Source organism: Seriola dumerili, unplaced genomic scaffold (assembly GCF_002260705.1).
Source record: "Seriola dumerili isolate Sdu_G_001 unplaced genomic scaffold, Sdu_1.0 BDQW01000016.1, whole genome shotgun sequence".
In the NCBI taxonomy this organism is placed as follows: domain Eukaryota; kingdom Metazoa; phylum Chordata; class Actinopteri; order Carangiformes; family Carangidae; genus Seriola; species Seriola dumerili.
In genome coordinates, this window is record NW_019174271.1 from 2,261,100 (window position 1) to 2,279,959 (window position 18,860).

General features: G+C 42.2%; 1 protein-coding gene across 1 annotated transcript in view; it reads left to right on the top strand.

The window, feature by feature from the left end:
• The window catches only part of LOC111225999 (glutamate receptor ionotropic, kainate 2-like), a 356,655-nt gene that overhangs the window by 14,506 nt on the left and 323,289 nt on the right, over positions 1-18,860 (top strand). The window contains exons 3-7 of the mRNA XM_022751076.1: positions 1,177-1,238; positions 5,269-5,371; positions 5,463-5,544; positions 8,430-8,546; positions 8,769-8,845. Of these exons, the coding sequence (XP_022606797.1) occupies positions 1,177-1,238; positions 5,269-5,371; positions 5,463-5,544; positions 8,430-8,546; positions 8,769-8,845 (441 nt within the window). The remainder of the gene's footprint in view (positions 1-1,176; positions 1,239-5,268; positions 5,372-5,462; positions 5,545-8,429; positions 8,547-8,768; positions 8,846-18,860) is intronic.

Sequence of the window (18,860 nt, forward strand, 5' to 3'; positions counted from 1 at the left end):
TCTGATTTTCCAGTCATCTTCAAAGGTCTGTAAACATCTCTGTAATGAGTTGAATGGCGCTGAGCGCTGCAGTAATAAAGCCTTTTTAATTCATTATCATGTCAGGCGTATCACAGCTGTCAGTCCTCAGTGCTGAGTTGAATAAGCTACTTTTCCTGAGCATCCTCTTCAGTGTCTGGTCAGAAGCACTGATCACCATCCACTGAACTCCCTTTTTGATCTCTTTACTGTCAGGTTATAGATTGGTTACACATACAGGAAATAAAATGTCAATTAATTATGTTGATTGAGTACGAAAGAGTAACTGGGATTAGAGTCAAGAAGAGATCGAAGAGTCCACTGAACATTTACAGTCCCATGTTCTGTTCTCAGTAAGGTTTATGAATTATGGGATCCTGCATAAAAACACTATGTTCAGACAATGTTAGAGCAATTTAATTTTTCTCACATTGGATTTCTTTGTCTGGTTTGACTGATGTTTTGTATTTCAACCCTGAATCAGTTTAGAATGATAAAAGTCTGGATGAGGATCTAATGACAGATGTGGAGTCAAATCTTATACTTTATTCTCTATGAGAAATGAGAACTTGAACTGAACGGTTGAATAATCTAATGACGCTATGCATGTAATATCATAATCTGTTACATTATGGGTTTAGTAGAAACATTTCCTATAAAACATATAATAACTGGATTTACAGTACATTACAGTAACAAACTTAAAGGGTTAGGGGTTAGGGTTAAATAGATTTATTTATGTTTTTCTGAGGATTCTGGGAAAGTAATCTTTATTTCAGTGCATAAAACACTTGTGAAACACATATAAAACACAAAACAAATGTTCCATAATCTTATGGTTTGCATTTAAATGGTAAAACTAGTAAGTAAATACACATGGCACATCTGAAATATGGATCATGCAGAACATGCAGGTTGCGATGATGGTGCTGTACATCAAATACATACGGAACCTTAAAACACTGGATTTTTATTTGTTATTATATATATCATAAAATATAATAACCTCTTTACTTTATGTGCAAAATGTAACATCACAGTTCACATTATATTCTCACCAGTTTTATGACATCACAGCCAGGTTATTTCAGTTTTAATTACATATGTTTTTGTTATATATGTGCTGTTATCATAGTGTGAGTTTCTACATGCTCCCAGCACCCATACCACAGCAGGGTCGGGAGAGCTCCATGACAGATGCAGGGGCTGGAGACAGAGAGGTTTGTGATGCTGAAGGAGGGAGAAAAGGTTTTGTCACATAACAAATATATTGCCCCTTATATATTGCCCGACTATATTGAAGCTCAGCGTGTACTTCCTGTGATGAGGTTTCGTCCAGGCCAGCTCCGGACCATTTGCAGGTCAGAATGCACCATGTGGATGTGCTCAAATTGGAACCATGACATCACATCCCTTGTCAGCAATTTTGCCTGTGACTCTACCTTAAGGGACAGGGCGGGTACCTTCAAGGTCTGACATTAAAGAACTGACTTTTTATCTCTGATTAATGACTTTAGCCTTTGATGTGCTGACTTCAATGACAGAATTCTAACCTTTCCTTACAATGTCACATTTCAAAATTTTTACTGAATTTCTAATGAATTTCTACTTTTTATTATTTTTACCATGTGGCTCAAATCACCTTTAAAAAAGCCATAATGGATCTGCAATGTAAAAGTCTTTTGATTTTTTTCCTGAAAATTTGTTTCTTTTCTGTATTAAATTTCTTGTATATGATATTTTTTCAATCAACTTTATTTTTGGAATTCATCAATTATCAGTGCTCTCACAAACCTATCCATCTTTAAATCTTATCTTATCTTATCTTATCTTATCTTATCTTATCTTATCTTATCTTATCTTATCTTATCTGTACAGGGGTCTCAGGCCCTTTTTCCTTCCATGGGTGAGAGTAGAGGCTGTTGGATTACAGACCTGTCAGTGACTATTTATTTGTATCCCCCACAATTCAACTCTTCATGCTGTGCACAGATACAGACACACACACACACACACACACACAGAAAAGAGGGAGAGAGAGAGAGAGAGAGAGAGAAGAGGAGGGGAGGTGATCAAAGCTCCCTTTCATTTCAGCTTCAGACCGTGTCCTAAGACCAGGCCTCCCTCTCTGCAGGGATGCGCTCCTTCACCACTAAATTGTATATCTTGTTGCAGTTATTTCTGTCTGATGGCCTCACTCGGTTCCCCTTATTTCTGATCCTACCTTTTGATTGGCCTGATATGCTGAAACAAAATGAGAAGAGTGTTCATCTTGAGGAGTGAACTGCAATAAATAAAGGCTTTCTCTCTTTACGAGTCAATTATTCAGGGGTTGAATCAGAAGGAAAGTGACTTTGCTGAGCGTGGGAGATTGTTTCACCTGTTTGTGTGCAGATCAAGATGCATCAAGATTTTGTGTAAATTGAAAGACATTATCTCTCCTAATGTCAAGATATCGTCCCTCGTTTCTCTAAACACAAATGGAAACAAAGAAAAGATTCACGTACAGGATACAATTAGTTACATGTTATGACAAACGTTTGTGCTCCATGCAGACTAATTCATGGATTGATATGAGGTTTCTATGTTTTCATGTCAGTGTCATCCAGCTCTTAAGTAACTGACTACACTGAAATAAAATCAGCATGTAAAACCTGGCATGATGTTTGATTTTCCTTTGTGTGTTTTTAATTCATTTTTGTTTATTTTACATATTTTTCCTGAATAAATTTTCAATTATTTTAGCAGGTTGGAAACGTATTGAGTTTGGAGACCTCACCAAAAGGGCAAGATAAAAAACAACAAACAGGCAGCAAATAAAACATGTCTGTCCCTAAAACATTAGCCACAGATGTATGGAAGAAATATGTCTCATGTTTTGAAATAAAGTTCATGTGTTCATGCTGTGCTGATGATGGTGTCTCTCTCCAAATGAACAGGTTAATCCTGCTATCGCTAAATGAGGACTCTTGTGTCTCCTAATGGTCTGAGTTATTTTCAGAGATTTTCCCACTCTAGCAGGAATGCAGCCATGATGGAAAACTTAAAGAACCGTCAAACTGAGCGATTTTTCATTTCAGCACATCATCTCAGTACACAACAATTTTCTTTCAATTACAAAAGCCTCTGTGTACATTAAATGTCTGCGACCAATATATTCTTACCACAGAGATCTTTCTCAGCAGCATCGCAGGTGTTTCAGAAACTAAGGTCAAAGCATATTTCTGAACGTAACTATGAAATCAGTGATGTATCATTTTCTAGTACTGACTAATGACTGATAGCTCTCTCACTGTAAAAAGAACACAAGCTCTTTAGCTTTTGTTTGCTTCTTCTCTTTTCACCAGAGAGAAATTATGTGGTAAACAAGTGACATCCAGTTCACTCTGTAAGCTGTGATTTCATTTCTACTGACAAAACTGCAAAATAACATGCACCCTACGTACAGTGGTTCAGTGCATCAGTGGTTCAGTGCATCAGTGGTTCAGTGGATCAATGGTTCAGTGGTTCATTGGTTCAGTGGTTCATTGGTTCAGTGCAGTGGTTCAGTGGTTCAGTGGTTCAGTGCATCAGTAGTTCAGTGGTTCAGTACAGTGGTTTGGTGGTTCGGTGGTTCGGTGGTGCAGTGGTGCGGTGGTGCGGTGGTGCGGTGGTGCGGTGGTGCAGCGGTTCAGTGCAGTGGATCAGTGCTTCAGTGCTTCAGTGCTTCAGTGCTTCTGTGGTTCAGTGGATCAGTGGTTCAGTGGATCGGTGGTTCGGTGGTTCGGTGGTTCAGTGGATCAGTGGTTCAGTGGTTCAGTGGTTCAGTGCATCAGTAGTTCAGTGGTTCAGTACAGTGGTTTGGTGGTTCGGTGGTTCGGTGGTGCAGTGGTGCGGTGGTGCGGTGGTGCAGTGGTGCAGCGGTGCAGCGGTTCAGTGCAGTGGTTCAGTGGATCAGTGCTTCAGTGCTTCAGTGCTTCGGTGGTTCGGTGGTTCAGTGGATCAGTGGTTCAGTGGTTCAGTGGTTCAGTGCAGTGGTTCGGTTGTTTGGTGGTTCAGTGGATCAGTGGTTCAGTGGATCAGTGGTTCAGTGGTTCAATGGTTCAGTGCAGTGGTTCAGTGGTGTGGTGGTTCAGTGCATCAGTAGTTCAGTGGTTCAGTACAGTGGTTCGTGGTGCGGTGGTGCGGTGGTGCAGCGGTGCAGCGGTTCAGTGGTTCAGTGCAGTGGTTCGGTTGTTTGGTGGTTCAGTGGATCAGTGGTTCAGTGGTTCAGTGCATCAGTAGTTCAGTGGTACAGTGGTTCGGTGGTGCGGTGGTGCAGCGGTGCAGCGGTTCAATGGTTCAGTGCAGTGGTTCAGTGGATCACTGGTTCAGTGCTTCAGTGCTTCAGTGCAGTGGTTCGGTGGTTCAGTGGTTCAGTGGTGCGGTCGTGCGGTGGTTCGGTGGTTCGGTGTATCAGTGGATCAGTGGTGCAGTCGTGNAGTGGTTCAGTGGTTCAGTGCAGTGGTTCGGTGGTTCGGTGGTTCAGTGGTTCAGTGGTTCAGTGCAGTGGTTCGGTGTATCAGTGGATCAGTGGGTTGTTTGGTGGTTCAGTGGATGGTTCGGTGTATCAGTGGATCAGTGGTGCAGTCGTGCAGTGGATCAGTGGTTCAGCGGGTCAGTGCAGTGGGCATCAATCTCCCAGTCAGGTTTATTTTCTGCTATTAGTGAATCTTTTCATCTTAAAACGTTCCTGTGAACTTCAACATGCAATGTTCTGCACACATTCACTATTTTAAAGAGCTTCCATATTCCCTTCATTTTGGCTCTACATTAGAATGTATGGGTCTATGATTTTGGTTAATACACCAAAGTGCAAGGATCTGTTGTCACCTGGACTTTTTTTTACTACCAAGCCTCTAAAATTGCACAATTTGGATAACTGAGATCTATTCTTCACTTTTACTCTTTTGAGAAAATAGAATGAATTAACACTCCATAAACTGTGTTTGAAAGTCTAGGCTCCTCAATGCAAATTAAAGTGTGTCCTTTACACAATAACTCCAGGAACCAATATTCTGGAGCTGGGCTCACCAACATCCAGATGATCCACTAAACCCCAAATATCTGGAGCAGTCCTCCAGTGATAATCCTCTGTTTAAAACACTGCTTACCTTAAATTAGTTAACCCAAATCTATGAGTATATTTTACTATTTGATAAAGGTCATCTCACTCTAGTCGGAGGGAGCATTGATCTTACACCTATCCCACAATGCGGCGCATTTATTCAGATTGCTGACATTTTGACCAACCTCCAGGATCAGACCGAGGCTCAGCCTGACCTTCACCCTCAGATTCCCGTGCTGATGGCTTTAACGCTCTGTGTTAACAGTGGTAAACTTGCTCACAGTACAAATGTCCACAAGCTCTTAACTCTCCAGCGGATAAAGACTCATAATGCGCCTCGGTCTGACCTGACACCCAGTCTCCTCCGCCGGGGAAGGTGCAGACTCTGTGTCGGTGACTCCCCCTGGTCCGGTGCCGCCCCCGGCAAGTTTCTTTAAGCAGTGAGTCCTGCCGTCCGACAGGAGGCGTGTCTCCCCTACGGCCGGAGCGCAGCGTTACCAGATGCAAGTGCTGGGGAAGCGACACGGTTTCTCCATAGAAACAAATCAACTTCTTTGTGCTGCTCTGATGACTCTTCCCGGCTCCAGCTCGACCTAAGGTACGCCCATTCTTTCAAACTGTACATTTATTCACATGCTTTTGCTGCGTTCTACTTTTTGTTCACGCGTTACATCTTTTCAGGAGCAGGTTATTTTTATCTTTGCAAATAGGCGAAACCGAAGTAGAATCTGTTTCATGTCGTTTCCAAAACGCGCAAAAAACACCGCTCCGCACCTCCGCGCTCAGCTTTAAAGTTAACCCGTGAGTTCATGGGAGCAAAGCTGCTTTTAACCTGCGCGCTCAGACCGAAAGAACATTTACATGTGACAGAAACAGGCTCTGACTTGTGGTTTCAAAAGCCTTGGAGACGTGACCTCCCGTGTCTTTGCCCGACCTCTATGTGGAGACACTTGTCACCTTTTCGGGTTCCTCCTCCTTCTCCTCCTCCTCGGGCTGATGCCTTCACTCTTGTGGGGTTGAAAGACATTATAGGGGGGGTCGTTAAATGCCAGCCGTGATCCGCTTTATGAATGATCCGGAGATAACGTCTCTGGTTCCCGGGCTGCACGGAAACTAGTGGAGATGAGCCGCGCATTTAAATCTCACAGTTGACAAGAACATTAGCTTTAAATCAACTTCATCATCACGCAGCTCTGCCCGGTGGAGGGGCTCCGCTCAGCCTGTTTAAAAGCCCTTTTCAAATGCACAAAGGGGCATTTGTTGAGCTGTAGCTCTATCTGTAAAAAAGAGCTGAATTTAAAAAATCCAGATGAATATGTTCACTGCTTCCAGCTTTTTCACCAGAATCCCTCAGCACCTCCAGGTCGTTAAGCACGGCTCTCAGAGAACTGCGGCTCTGTGTTGCTCATATTTGTCAAAGGCTGCTACTTTATTCTGACCTCCATGTGAATTAAAACACTGCGCCGATTTAGGCCCACTCATCGAGACAAACAGGTCTCAGATGTCTTTTTGTTTTTTTCTCTACTTACATGTTGGCGCAGGAAAACTGCGGACAACCTCCAACATTTATGGATATTCTGAGAAAAAACCGAGGAATAAATAGAGAAATAAATTTGTTTGTTGCTCTGCCTGTTGTGTCAGGTGTGGTGCTCGGTGCAAATTATGTCCTAATTCCTTAAATATAATTATGAGGATGACATCTTTGTTAAAATCATATTTAACTTGTGCACACAACTCACATATTAGTTCATTTCAGCTTTCCGATAATACTGGGCAGCCTGGCTTGGTAGATATTTGGGTGTTGGCCTCAATTGATGAATGCTAATTTGGAAGCAGGCGGCGTAATGAAACAATATTTAACCTTTGGCTCTCATCATATGGATTTGGTCCAAACAGCACGACCCGCTGCTAATTAAGACAACGAGAAGAGGAAGCTCCAAAATAGAACAGGAGGGATGAGGAGCTGTCCGTGGTGCTGAAACACCCTCAGTGACTGTAGCTGTCCATAGTTTCTCTTTCAGCGACTGAGCCAGTGCAGAGTCGCTGTCCGTTGTCCTGAAAACTCCTCAAACACTCGTTTAAAAAAATCAACTAAATGTTAAGCCGTCCACTCGTTTAAAGTTTGTTTTAAATCTAGAGAAGATATTTTTTTTAGATCACACAAGTGATGATATTACAGGATAAAAGGTTATTGTGTCACAGCGTAACGTTTTCCTGAAAATAAGCTACTATTCACAGCCTGTATCTGAGGCCAGCCTGCCTTATTTTTATTTGCTCCATGTTGAAATTATCTTGGCCTCCATGCGATATATTCTTGATTCTGTCTAAATTCAGAAATTATGCATCAGATTAAACAAACAGGATTTTCCTAAAAACATAACATTTACAGACCTTGGAAATTATAAAGCAATAATCTGTGCTAATATGTCTGAAAACGTAGTAAAACTGAACCATGTGGCTGTGAAATCGTTGTTGAATTTTATTTATCTGTAAATAACAGGTTAGAGGCCACAGTCCAGCCTGTATGAAAATATTGAATTTGATATATAATGAAATTTCCTCTCCCTTCAAACCATGTAAGCACCTTCAGTAATTCAATAGTCATATAAAGGAGCAGGTAGTTTTTGCGATCAGTCAGACACAAATGAAATGAACATTTGATGTTGAGGCTTCTTCTCTAACAGAGTCCGAGTCTGAGGAAAAGTAGAGAATAAAAAAGTAATAATTCCATGAGTGGTGAAATACAGCGGGAGTGAGCAGACGCTATTCATCATGTTGAGTGTGCAGTGACAGGTTCGGTTCACGGAGCCCTCACATGAGTCCAAGCTTGAGCGACTCCGATCAAAAACAGGCGATCTTTTCACATTAATAGATTGCCTTTTACACGGCTGTGCACGACGGCGCTCCGCGACCGGCAACACACACTGAACCTGAGCGAACCGGGAGAAAATCTGACGGGGAACCGGAGAGCGGCGGCCGGCTGGCCGGGGACACGACATCAGAGCGAGAGAGGCGAGGAAGAAGGGAGGGAGGCGGAAGGAGTGGGGAGGGGGGCACAAGACAATTTAGGCAGGCGGTATGGATCAAGGGGCGAAGTGTGGTCAGCAGTAGCCGAGAAACATGCCCGATCCACCCTATGCGCTCTCCCACTACTAGTGTTGGCTCGACGTCAGATGCTGTGCGGCAGTGCAGCAGGAGGAGCTCGGGCTGGCGAGGCTGCTCAGACCGCTTCACTTACTCTCACTCTCACTTGGTCACGCTGGAGCTCCACAACCCTCCGCTGTCCCCCTCTCACCCCTCTCCAATCTCTGTCTGTGTCTTTCAGTAGATGGATTTCCTCAAGCTCTGCCCTGCCTAACATGGATGCCCCGCCACCTCCACCACCAACACCTCCACCATCATCTTCCTCAGCTGAGTCGGAGGGCTATTTCTTCTTGGCGCAGTGAGCTGGACACGCAGTGTTTTTTTGCCAAATGGATGTGGGGAAACCGTTGCCCAGCCCGCCCGTGGTGATCATGCCGTGATTTTGCAGTCGCCTTGCTTCATGTTAAAGGGGTGAAAGAAAAAAAAATCTGGGGATATACCGATTCAGGGAATAAAAACCTGTGCACCACATAAACACCATGAAGATTGCCTCCTTGCTGATGTTTAGTGCGAGGTTCAGGTGCACCGTCAGGCTTCTACTGCTGCTATTACACTGTGTGGGATATTCTCATGGGATGCCACATGTCTTGAGATTTGGTGAGCTACTGCTTCTTTTTCCTCTCATGTCGCCCTAAAAGTTTGATTTGTGTCTTCTCATCCCCATGAAGCATGTTGCTCTCATCCCAACCTGTTGGAGACTCACTTTTCCTCCCTCTCCTCACTTGTAGAAAATAGTTGTTGTTGCTGTTCTGAGAGTTATTCACAGTGTTAAAAGGTTTGTTAGGAGCAATAGCATGAGGGTGATCAGCTGGCACAGACCTGCACTACTGGAACAAAGCTGCCAAAAATAGAGATGAAACTCTGAATGTTCCATAAGGAAGCAGTCGTGTGGAACTTGTTGCTATTTAGAAAGTTTCAAATGTAAAAAGGTTATTAACACCACACCCCCAGGTGTGTGTTCAGTGTCTGCTGGAAGTGATGTGTTTATGAGTTCATGTCACCCACTCTCTCTCTCTCTCTGTGCCTGTGTGTGTGTGTGTGTGTGTGTGTGTGTGTGTGTGTGTGTGTGTGTGTGTGTTTGCGTCGTGTGTGTTTGCGCTTTAATGTGTGTGGGCGTGTGTGTGTGTGTGTTCAGGTGTGTGTGGTAGATGTAGTGATTTCAGATGTGATGCGTTTTATGTGCATTTATTCATGAATTCATATTGTACAGTGTATTTACACATATGCTGGTAGTGTGTGTGCATATGTGTGTGAGAAAAACATTGAAATGTTACTGATTGCAGTAACTGCACTAAGTGTTTTTTTGTTTTTTTTTTGAATGAGATGCATAATTTTTTTATACTATGCCTACATGCCTCATCCATATTTCAGGAATGTGATGAATATTTTATTTTTCTCTCAGGGAAATTTTTGGATGATCATGAACAATAATTCTCTTCTTAAATTTCTCCTTAAGCACCTTTAAAGTAACCTTAAAACACACACACACACACACAAAAAAATATTTCATCACCATATAGAAATACAGTATGTCTGTTCCCGCAGATTGTAGCTACAGTATATGATGCTCTCTCAGGAAATATTCCACCCCAAGCCCACATGTTTTTACGGTTGCATCATTTCAGATCAAATATTATAGTTGTCTCATGTGCCATTTTATTCGTAACATAATGCTCGGTGGGTTGAATCAGCATGTAAATGCTGGGGCCCGTGTTTGGTTAGAGAGGTTAAGGCCATTGCCCTGCATCACATAAAGTGGCTGCAGCCAGAGAAAAGAGCAGAGAGAAGGAAAAACACTGTGGAACGTCGATTATTAAAATGAAACATTTTATTCCATTTATTCCACCTCTCGTGTGTTTTATCAAGAACAGTAATGTGGACACACAAACACATACAACAACTGCAATAACACACACAGATCCACACAGAAATGCACAGATGCTGCTACCCGATGAAGAACACAGATATATTCATATGGACAGATGTAGTTTTCATTTGGTATGGATTGGGGGGAAGCTCGGGCTCTGCTGGGTGTAAGTGAAGTCAAAGGCCCTTTACATGACGGTGATGGCTCCCAGCTCAGAGTCATTCAGTCCATGTGTATGTAGGAATACAGTGGAGTGTGACAAGGGAAATGCTGTGTTTCATTATATCCCATAATATACAAAAAAAACTGATGTTCATGTGTAAAACTGGAATGGCCTTTAAAAGACTGAATTCATTCATTTGTACCTTTGGCATTCTTGCGTGTGGAGGGTCAGCAGTCGGGATGTAACCATGCCAGAAATTCCATAGCTGGTGAAACCAATGAAATCCACGATTCTTGATTCTGATTTCGATGCCACAGAGAAAAAAACATTCCTTTGGGTCGTCTATAACTTCTCTCTGCTGATCTGCATCAAATGCAAAATATCTCCATACATCATTCTTGGTGTGAGTTTTTTTTCCACAAGTTGCTGCTTCACCCCCATTTGCTGCTGCCATTCACTGTGAACTGTGTCTGCCTTCTTTTTCTCTTCTACTTTGATGTCCCTAGATTACTTGTAGGGTCATTAAACCCCCCCCCGCCCCCCTCCGTCAGTCCGGAAAAATGTCCTGTCCCTTCAGTACCCACTGTACTGTACTGCACTGTAGTAGCTATAATGAGTGTATCTTTAAGCAAGACAGTCACACCTTGACTCGTCCACCAAAATCAAAACTGTGCTACTCTAACTCCACCAATAGAAGTTTGTTCTCACAAATGGGATTTCTTCTGCTCCTGGAGCAGCTTTGAGTCCAGCCCAGAAAACAGCTTGTTATTCCAACATTAAAATCCCAGATGTGTTTTGACCATTCCTTTGTAGTAGCCAGTCCTCAAAACATGAGGCGTTTGGAGCAAAGAGATACATGGTCAAGATTGTTATATATTATATTTGAAATACCAGTCCATGGTATAAGTGTTATAAATAAGCAAATTTCAGAGCCAAAAGGTAGAACACAGACCAGGAGGCAGCTGACAGATACATGGTAGTTTTATTGTGACTGGAGGGGATGAGGGGCTGGGATCCAGGCTGGGAATTGGGTGGTGAAGATGGCTCGTAGGCAGACTTAATGGAACAGGGAAGTGGCAGTGTGCACTCAGGTCCCAGCTGGAGACTGGCGAGGGTGACTTGGCTGCATGAGGCTGGACTGGGCTGGGCTGAGCACGGAGCGAACAATCTGAAGCACAGGGATCTGGCACAGACTGAGGGGTTCAGCCAGTGTTTAAATACTGCAGCAGATTGTAGAGTTGATTGACTGATGAGTCGCAGGTGCTCAGGTGAATAGGCAGGAGCCGGGACCAGGAAGCCACACCCAGCTGAGACACACATACACACACACAGGCGGGGACAAAGACAAAACCAGGAACAGGCAGACACACAGGGAATGAGGAAACGATGAAGTCGAATCCTAACATTAAGAACACTGAATCAAGGCAGCAGTTCAGATGGTGTGATTGATCAGCAGCTGTGTGTGCTGAAAACAGAGACTGACATTCTGACAGCCACTGATAATAGAAACCACAGAACTGATTTTCTCGTGGCCCATTGAAGATAAAGTTTGATACAGATCAGCTGTAAACAACCACCGACTGAACCACATTTCATTTCAACACGTCTCTCCGGCTATAAGTACTGTATGACTCCAGCCTGCTGGGTCTGCTGAAACCTTCTGCAGCTTTTTAGTGGCTGTATTGTCGACAGGTAACTGGATTACTTGTGTGGTGGAGAAGTCATATTCAGGGTCACGTCACAGGAATAGAGCAGAATGTATTTCACAAATGCACTCGAGCTGCTGGTGGAAAGCAGACGGTGTTAGAAAACAAGCTTTAACAAAAAAGTTTGGGTCAAGGAAGTGCTCCAACTGTATCCAGACTGTATGGAGAGTCATGGATTACATATGGAACTTTTCATTGCGGCCACAGAGTGATGACACCCACAAGGTTCCTCACCTCCACAAGAAGCAATTTTAAGGACTATTTGTGTATCTAAAAATGCATCAATTTATACTGGCACTTTATGTCTCTGTGATCTCTGCAGAGCGGAGATTGAATTAGGCCGGCGCTTGCTGCCATAGTCAACATTAGTATGAAGGTCACCATCTAATGGGGCAGACAAGCTAAATGTTGCAGGTCGAGGCTAGAAAAACTCCCTCTTTAGAAAATAACTGGCTCCCTGAGAAGCCTGCCTGTCAATAACTGAACTGAAAAGTTGACATTATCCTCCAGGCTCCGGCCCCCGCCTCACTGATGACTTGTAAATAAGGAAATTTGCAGAGAGATGCAAGCTGCTTGGAAACAATGTGTGGCTAAGTGCATCATCACGCAATGGAGAGCATTAGGTATGAAATGGGAGGTGATAATCACAGCATCCTTCAATGAACACACTAATTTCCCTGATAATCTTTTTACTTGTCTTCCAGTTTATCAGTGTAGCTGTGGGTGGAGTTTGCGGAAGACAGATTGGAGATATAATGAACACAGCTGTTAATACCAAAAGCACAAATGTGCATTAATCCACGACAGAAAATAGTCCCCAACAAATGGACTGTTTCCTCCCGTTTGATTGATGTTTGGTAAAAACTGGTGTCCAGCTGTTTTAAGGAATGATGAACCTTTAAAAAAAATGAAGCTATAAACACATATTTAAAGGTTTAATCATCTTCAGTAGGAACCAACAGGGTTGGGGCTGAGAACCACAGACTGGGTATGGATGTCGGAAGGTATTGAGAGACACATTGTTGGTGTTGGTCTTTTCATATAATGTCAGGCTTGTTGTTTAAGACATGAAGTAAAATCTTTTCTGCGATGACATTAATGAAAAAAACATAGGACGTCCCACAGGATGTGATGTCCTCACACCTACATGAAAAAATCATTAGCTGGTCATTACTTCCCTAAAGAACCCACATATCTGCCACCTCTCAGCGCAGTGACCTTGAAATTACGTTCATAGTGGAAAAGCAGGAGGTGCAGTGTTCTTCACACAGAAGCAGCGTAGGTGTCGGAGGTCGCGGTGGTGGAAGAGCTTGTGTCACATCCAGTTCTCACACCGTAGCCTTGAGTCTGTGTAGAAATAGAAAATATTATCAGATATTGGTTAAATATAGGCAACTAAAAGTACTTGGTTACGGTCAGGTAAGCATGTTGGTCACTGTTGGTGGGAGATGTTCTTTAACAACAATGTCATGCTATGTCTGCCTTTGTTAGTCATTATGACACCACCACTAGAGGCTGATGTCATAGAAAATAATATATATATATGTATGTATACATGTATAGATATCTTGTTTCAAAGTTTTTTGAACAAATGACTGATGCTCTTTTATCTGGTGAGAACATTTTTTCTGTGAGACTGGAGCTGTAGCAAAAATACTGTGATCAAAGTAACACGGACACGTGGCACTGTAAATACAAAAATATGTTCTTTTCTGCTTCGGAGGCAAGTGAGCACGTTAGATAAAAAAAACAAGATATTATAAATTGTAGGACCCATGGCCTGTAACTGTCCACTGTTAGGTAGAAGGGACATTTTCCGGTCTAGTTTATGGGCCATCACAGGAAGGGGGCACTGTTCTGCCACTGCATGCGGAGCTAAAGCTATCAGAGAGTCTGGCAGTGATAGATGGTAGCAGGAGAGAAAGGCTGATGTAAAAAATTACTTCCAACGTGTTTATCCACTTCAGTACACACAAAGAGGCTCAGGAGTGTGTGTGTGTGTGTGTGGGGGGGGGGGGGGGGGGGGGGTTGAGAAACAGCATGCCACGCATACACAGCACCTTTCACTCACAGACCACCTGCAGGAGCCCATAGGCAAGGCGTGAATATCAATATAAGAGTGTCCAGATGTCTGATTGTGATCCTGAGGGTGGAGTTGGACGATCGGTGAGGAAAAACACTGGGCGACATATTCTCTGGTATTCTCATCATTTCGTGCACGAGGGAGTAGATTTTTTTTAAGACATTCAAGATGCACTGTTGTGTTTGTGAGCACTCTCTTTTTCTTTGTCATACACACACGTACAGATACTCAAACCCCCAAACTTTACCTTATTCACTGTGACCTGACGTCCTCCTGCTTTTGCTTTTACATCACTTTACGTTACATTACAATAGTAAAATTGGTCGATGTTAAAATGACACACTCCAATATCAAACAATTTAGCTAACACCTTACACACCTGGAATTTAAATATATGAACTGAGTGATGTTAGTTATGTCTAGAGACAAATTTAGTTGCAATGTGCAAACAGTTTAAATTATAAAACCAACTGCTATAAATTTCACAGTTCATTGATCTCACAGATGCTGCTGCAGCTTGTCCACAGTGTGTAACAGAGCAGATCATCAGGTCAGGTATCACACTCAAAACAGAACGCTTTCTACACAAGATGCACTCATTGAGCACTTTATTTGGAACCCCTTTACACCTGCTAAGTCAGCCAATTGTCCAGTTAGCCAATCACGTGACAGCATTGCAGTGCATAAAATCATACAGGTGAGGAGATTCAGTTCATGTGCACATCAAATGTCAAACATCAGAATGTAAAATGTGATCTCAGTGACTTTGACCATGACATAATTGTTGTCAGACTCTGGTCTGAGTGTTTCTTAAAACCCTGGATTTTCACACACAACAGTCTCTAGCGTTTTTGCTCAGAATGGAGCAACAAGAAAAACAAAAAAAATCCAGTGTGGACAGAAACGCCTTGTTGATGACAGAGATCAGAGGTCAGAAGAGAATGGACTGACTGGCTGGAGCTGACAGAAAGGCTACGGTCACTCAGATAACCACTCTGTACAACTGTGCTGAGCAGAAAAGCTTCTGAGCGAACAACACATCCAACATTGAGTCAGATGGATTACAACAGGAGAAGAGGGCATCAGGTTCCAAAAAGAAGAGAACAGAAACCTGAGGCTGCAGTGGACACAGACTCACCAGCACCGGAAAGATGAAGACCTGGTCTGATGGATCTGGATTTGTGCTGAGGCAGCAGATGGTAGAGTCAGAGTCTTAATCCACGGAGCCAACAGTGTTGTCAACAGTACAGACTTGTGGTGGATCATTTGAGATTGTAAAGAATACTAAGCCAGCAGTGAATTCATAGTGAGGAGCTGGTGGAGGCTGGAGCACCATGTCACAGTCTCCTAAAGAGAATTTTGGCTCCAGTGTAGCGAGTGTGGTGTAAATGATCCTGTTATCTTAGTCCACAGTGAAACAGGCTGCTTTTGCTCCTCTAACAAAAGTTACTTCATATCTTCAGAGAAAGGTCTTTACATTTCTCTCCTCTTTAGCCGACATTTAATCAATGCAGACAACGTTTTGCTGCTGTTCAGAATAAACCAGTTGTCCCTGCTCCTGCCTGGTGGCAGGTCTCCCCATCCCTACACCCCCCCTTGAATCACAGGTCAGTTGGGATAATTGCAAAGGTGCATTGGAATTTCTCTTCTTTATTGGTATAACAAAATATGAGTAATTAAATCCTCATAAATGATAAGAAATTCAAACACTGTAATTATTGTTCCACATGATCATCATTATATGAAACACAAGCAACCTATAGTCTGTATTGGATGACTTACCTCAATAAAATATTTTGGTTATGATGATATAATGATGATATTTTACCTTGAAGCCATTAAAATTACATTTAAACTATTAAACTGACCTTTAGGACATTTTTCATAGATGCTATCAGTCAGTCAAACAATGAATTCCACTGTGTACAGAATGTTGCATGTCTGCACAGTGTTATAGTTTCAGGGTTGGTGAGGCCTGTGGTGACTGGGGCTGATGTGAGCTTTTTATGGGCCCCAAAATCCCTGGCGTCACCCCTGTCTGGCATCTGTGATGTCACCCTCAGGTTTCTGAAGCTCAGAGTGAGCTTCTTCACCGTTGCCATCTTGGCAGTATCTGACTCTGCCCCTAACTCCTAGCTAATCCAAAATTGTCAAAGAGGTGGCGTGAATGGAGTTGAAACATTGGTGCATGTTGGTTTGTGGTAAGCATAAGCTCACCCACCTGTCACTCAAAGAGGCCACACCCTCAATTCTCCATAATTTTAGTCCTTAATAAAATGTTAATAGGTGAGTTGTGCAACAGTTGTCATGAAGGAGGAAATTAGCTCTAGACACCAAAACTGTTTTTGTACCAGGCTGTAAACATGTTTATTTCTGCTGTAAAGTTGGACATTTTAACATGGGAGTCTATGGGGATTGACTCACTGTTGGAGCCAGACTCTAGTGGTCATTAAAGGAACTGCAACTTTTGGTTATTCAGTGTTTTGTTTTCTTTCTTCTTCATTTTAGCCACAGGTTGCAGCTTGCCACAAATGTTGGATGGTGGCCATAACTTCACCAAGATAGGTGTGCATGCTCTGGGACTGATTATTAACCTAAAACTGAAGTGTCACACTGATTGGTGCAAGTGGGCGTGGCCTCTCACTAATTTGCTCATGCCTGACTAAACTCAGTGGAAACCTCCTGTGCTGTCTACTGAACATACACACTGAGTGTAATTCAGCTCTGATGTGTTGGTGGTGGTGGGGGGGCATTATTGAAATGCTGTATATACTATAATAATGAAATGTATGCTCTTTAAACAGATCTAAATTACCTGGAGTGACTTTGCTCAGCTTCGTGAAGCCTTAAACCCTCTCACTGCAGCTCACGGCTTAAATTCTGGGTGATTCAGCTGCTTCTGTCTGTTGAACGCAAAAGTGTTAGAACTCACAAATTGCCGCTTGCGGCTATGTTTTAAAATTGCATTTCTTTCTCTCTGTAGTTTCTGTTTGTCAGAAGTGCTGCTGTACAGTAGACTGTGCACACACTGGGAGAACAATCCCCAACAAGAGAGTATAAGTGACACTAATAATTGTCATGTTTAATGTTTGAGCTCTCACTTGCCCATTTTGTTTACTGTGTGTGTTGTCACACTTTCTAAATTTGTGACACCACATGGGAGGTAACACTCCTCCTTGTATTTTTCATGACAGCTGTTCCATGACATGAGCAGCTTTCCACAGTTGGCAGAACTTGTTTACAGAAAATCCAGTATGAATGCAACATTACATGAACAATCAAAAGCCAACTAGCCCATGGTAGTTTTCTAATACTGAAAACATACACTCTTCAGGCAGTGGGTAAATGGAAAGGAGATGTAAGTATGCAGGTCCCACTGCAGTGTGTGTGTGTGTGTGTGATGTTGTGCTGAGCTGAAATTGTTTTTGGATTCAGCTGTTGGAGACTGTGCTTCCCCTGTGAGTGTGTGTTGAAGAGCAGTGTTTCCAGTCAACTGAAGCGGCATCACGCTTGCTACTGAAGCGAGAGATGAAATCTTGAACACAATTCCGATGGCAGAAGTTATAATAGTAATAATAGTAATAATAATAATAAACAAGAAAATAAGGTCTAGGTTGAAAAATGAAGCAGATTATGGATTATGAATTGCAGTCTAGTCAGAAAGGCTTAGATCAAAGGAGATTGAATCATTTACAGTGTTTGGCAGAAAAGACTCTGTGGCTGAGCATGATTATAATATGAAACCAGGCAGAATGTTAAAGATTCAACAGGGAGTGTGTTAAAAACCCTCAGGGGCACAAAACAGAAGCCGGCAGAGACATAGTCAGAAAATACACTTCACAAGGCAGAAGATGCCATTGCATTTATAATTTGAGAATTAGTTAAACATTTGGGGAAATATGCGTATGTGCTATCTTTTGGAAAGTAAGATGAGAAGGTCAATATCAATCTTATGTCTGTCTAGTAAAGGACAGATTATTCACATGGCTGTAGGCAAAATATCTGGGATAAACCGTGGTGAACTTGTGAACTTGTGTTTGTTAAATTATACCGTAGTATTTTAAATGTTGTAACTAACTGTAGTGTTGACTGAGACTCCAACAGATCACACGTCTTTCAGCCATCAGTGGCTCCATATTATTTTCATCTTCTTCTTTCTGTCTGTTCAAAGTAGAATCTTTGGCTCTGCCTTTTCGCTAACTTATAATTAAATGTTAATAAAGTGTTACTAAAAGATTTTTTTTTGTTCTTTATTAGTGACTTTGCAAAACAAAAACAAGTGTGATACAAAGGGCAGATATGATGGACAGACATGTAAATGACAACAAAAACAATGACCAGTTATAGAGACGTCCAACTGGAAAGAATATGATGTGTATGGAATGTGTCTGTGTGTGTGTGTGTGTGTGTGTGTGTGTGTGAGGGTGAAAAAGGAAAGTACAGTGGACATAATTTCCCCTTTCCCCTAGGGGATAAATGAATAAAGTATCTATCTATTCATCTGGCTATCTATCCATTAATGAATGATGTAATACAGATATAATCATAGGGAGAATGAAATAAAAATAAAATACTACTACTACTACTAATAGTACTACTACAACTAATAATAATAATAATAATAATAATTTATGGTATCCTGTCAATGTAATAAACATGATAATAAACAAATAAAATAAATCTTACGACAAAAAATGCTAATATGATATAGATAAGCCAGATGAAATAGATAGATACTAATCTATTCAATTATCCCATAGGGGAAAGGGAAATTTATGTCATCTCTCTCTGGG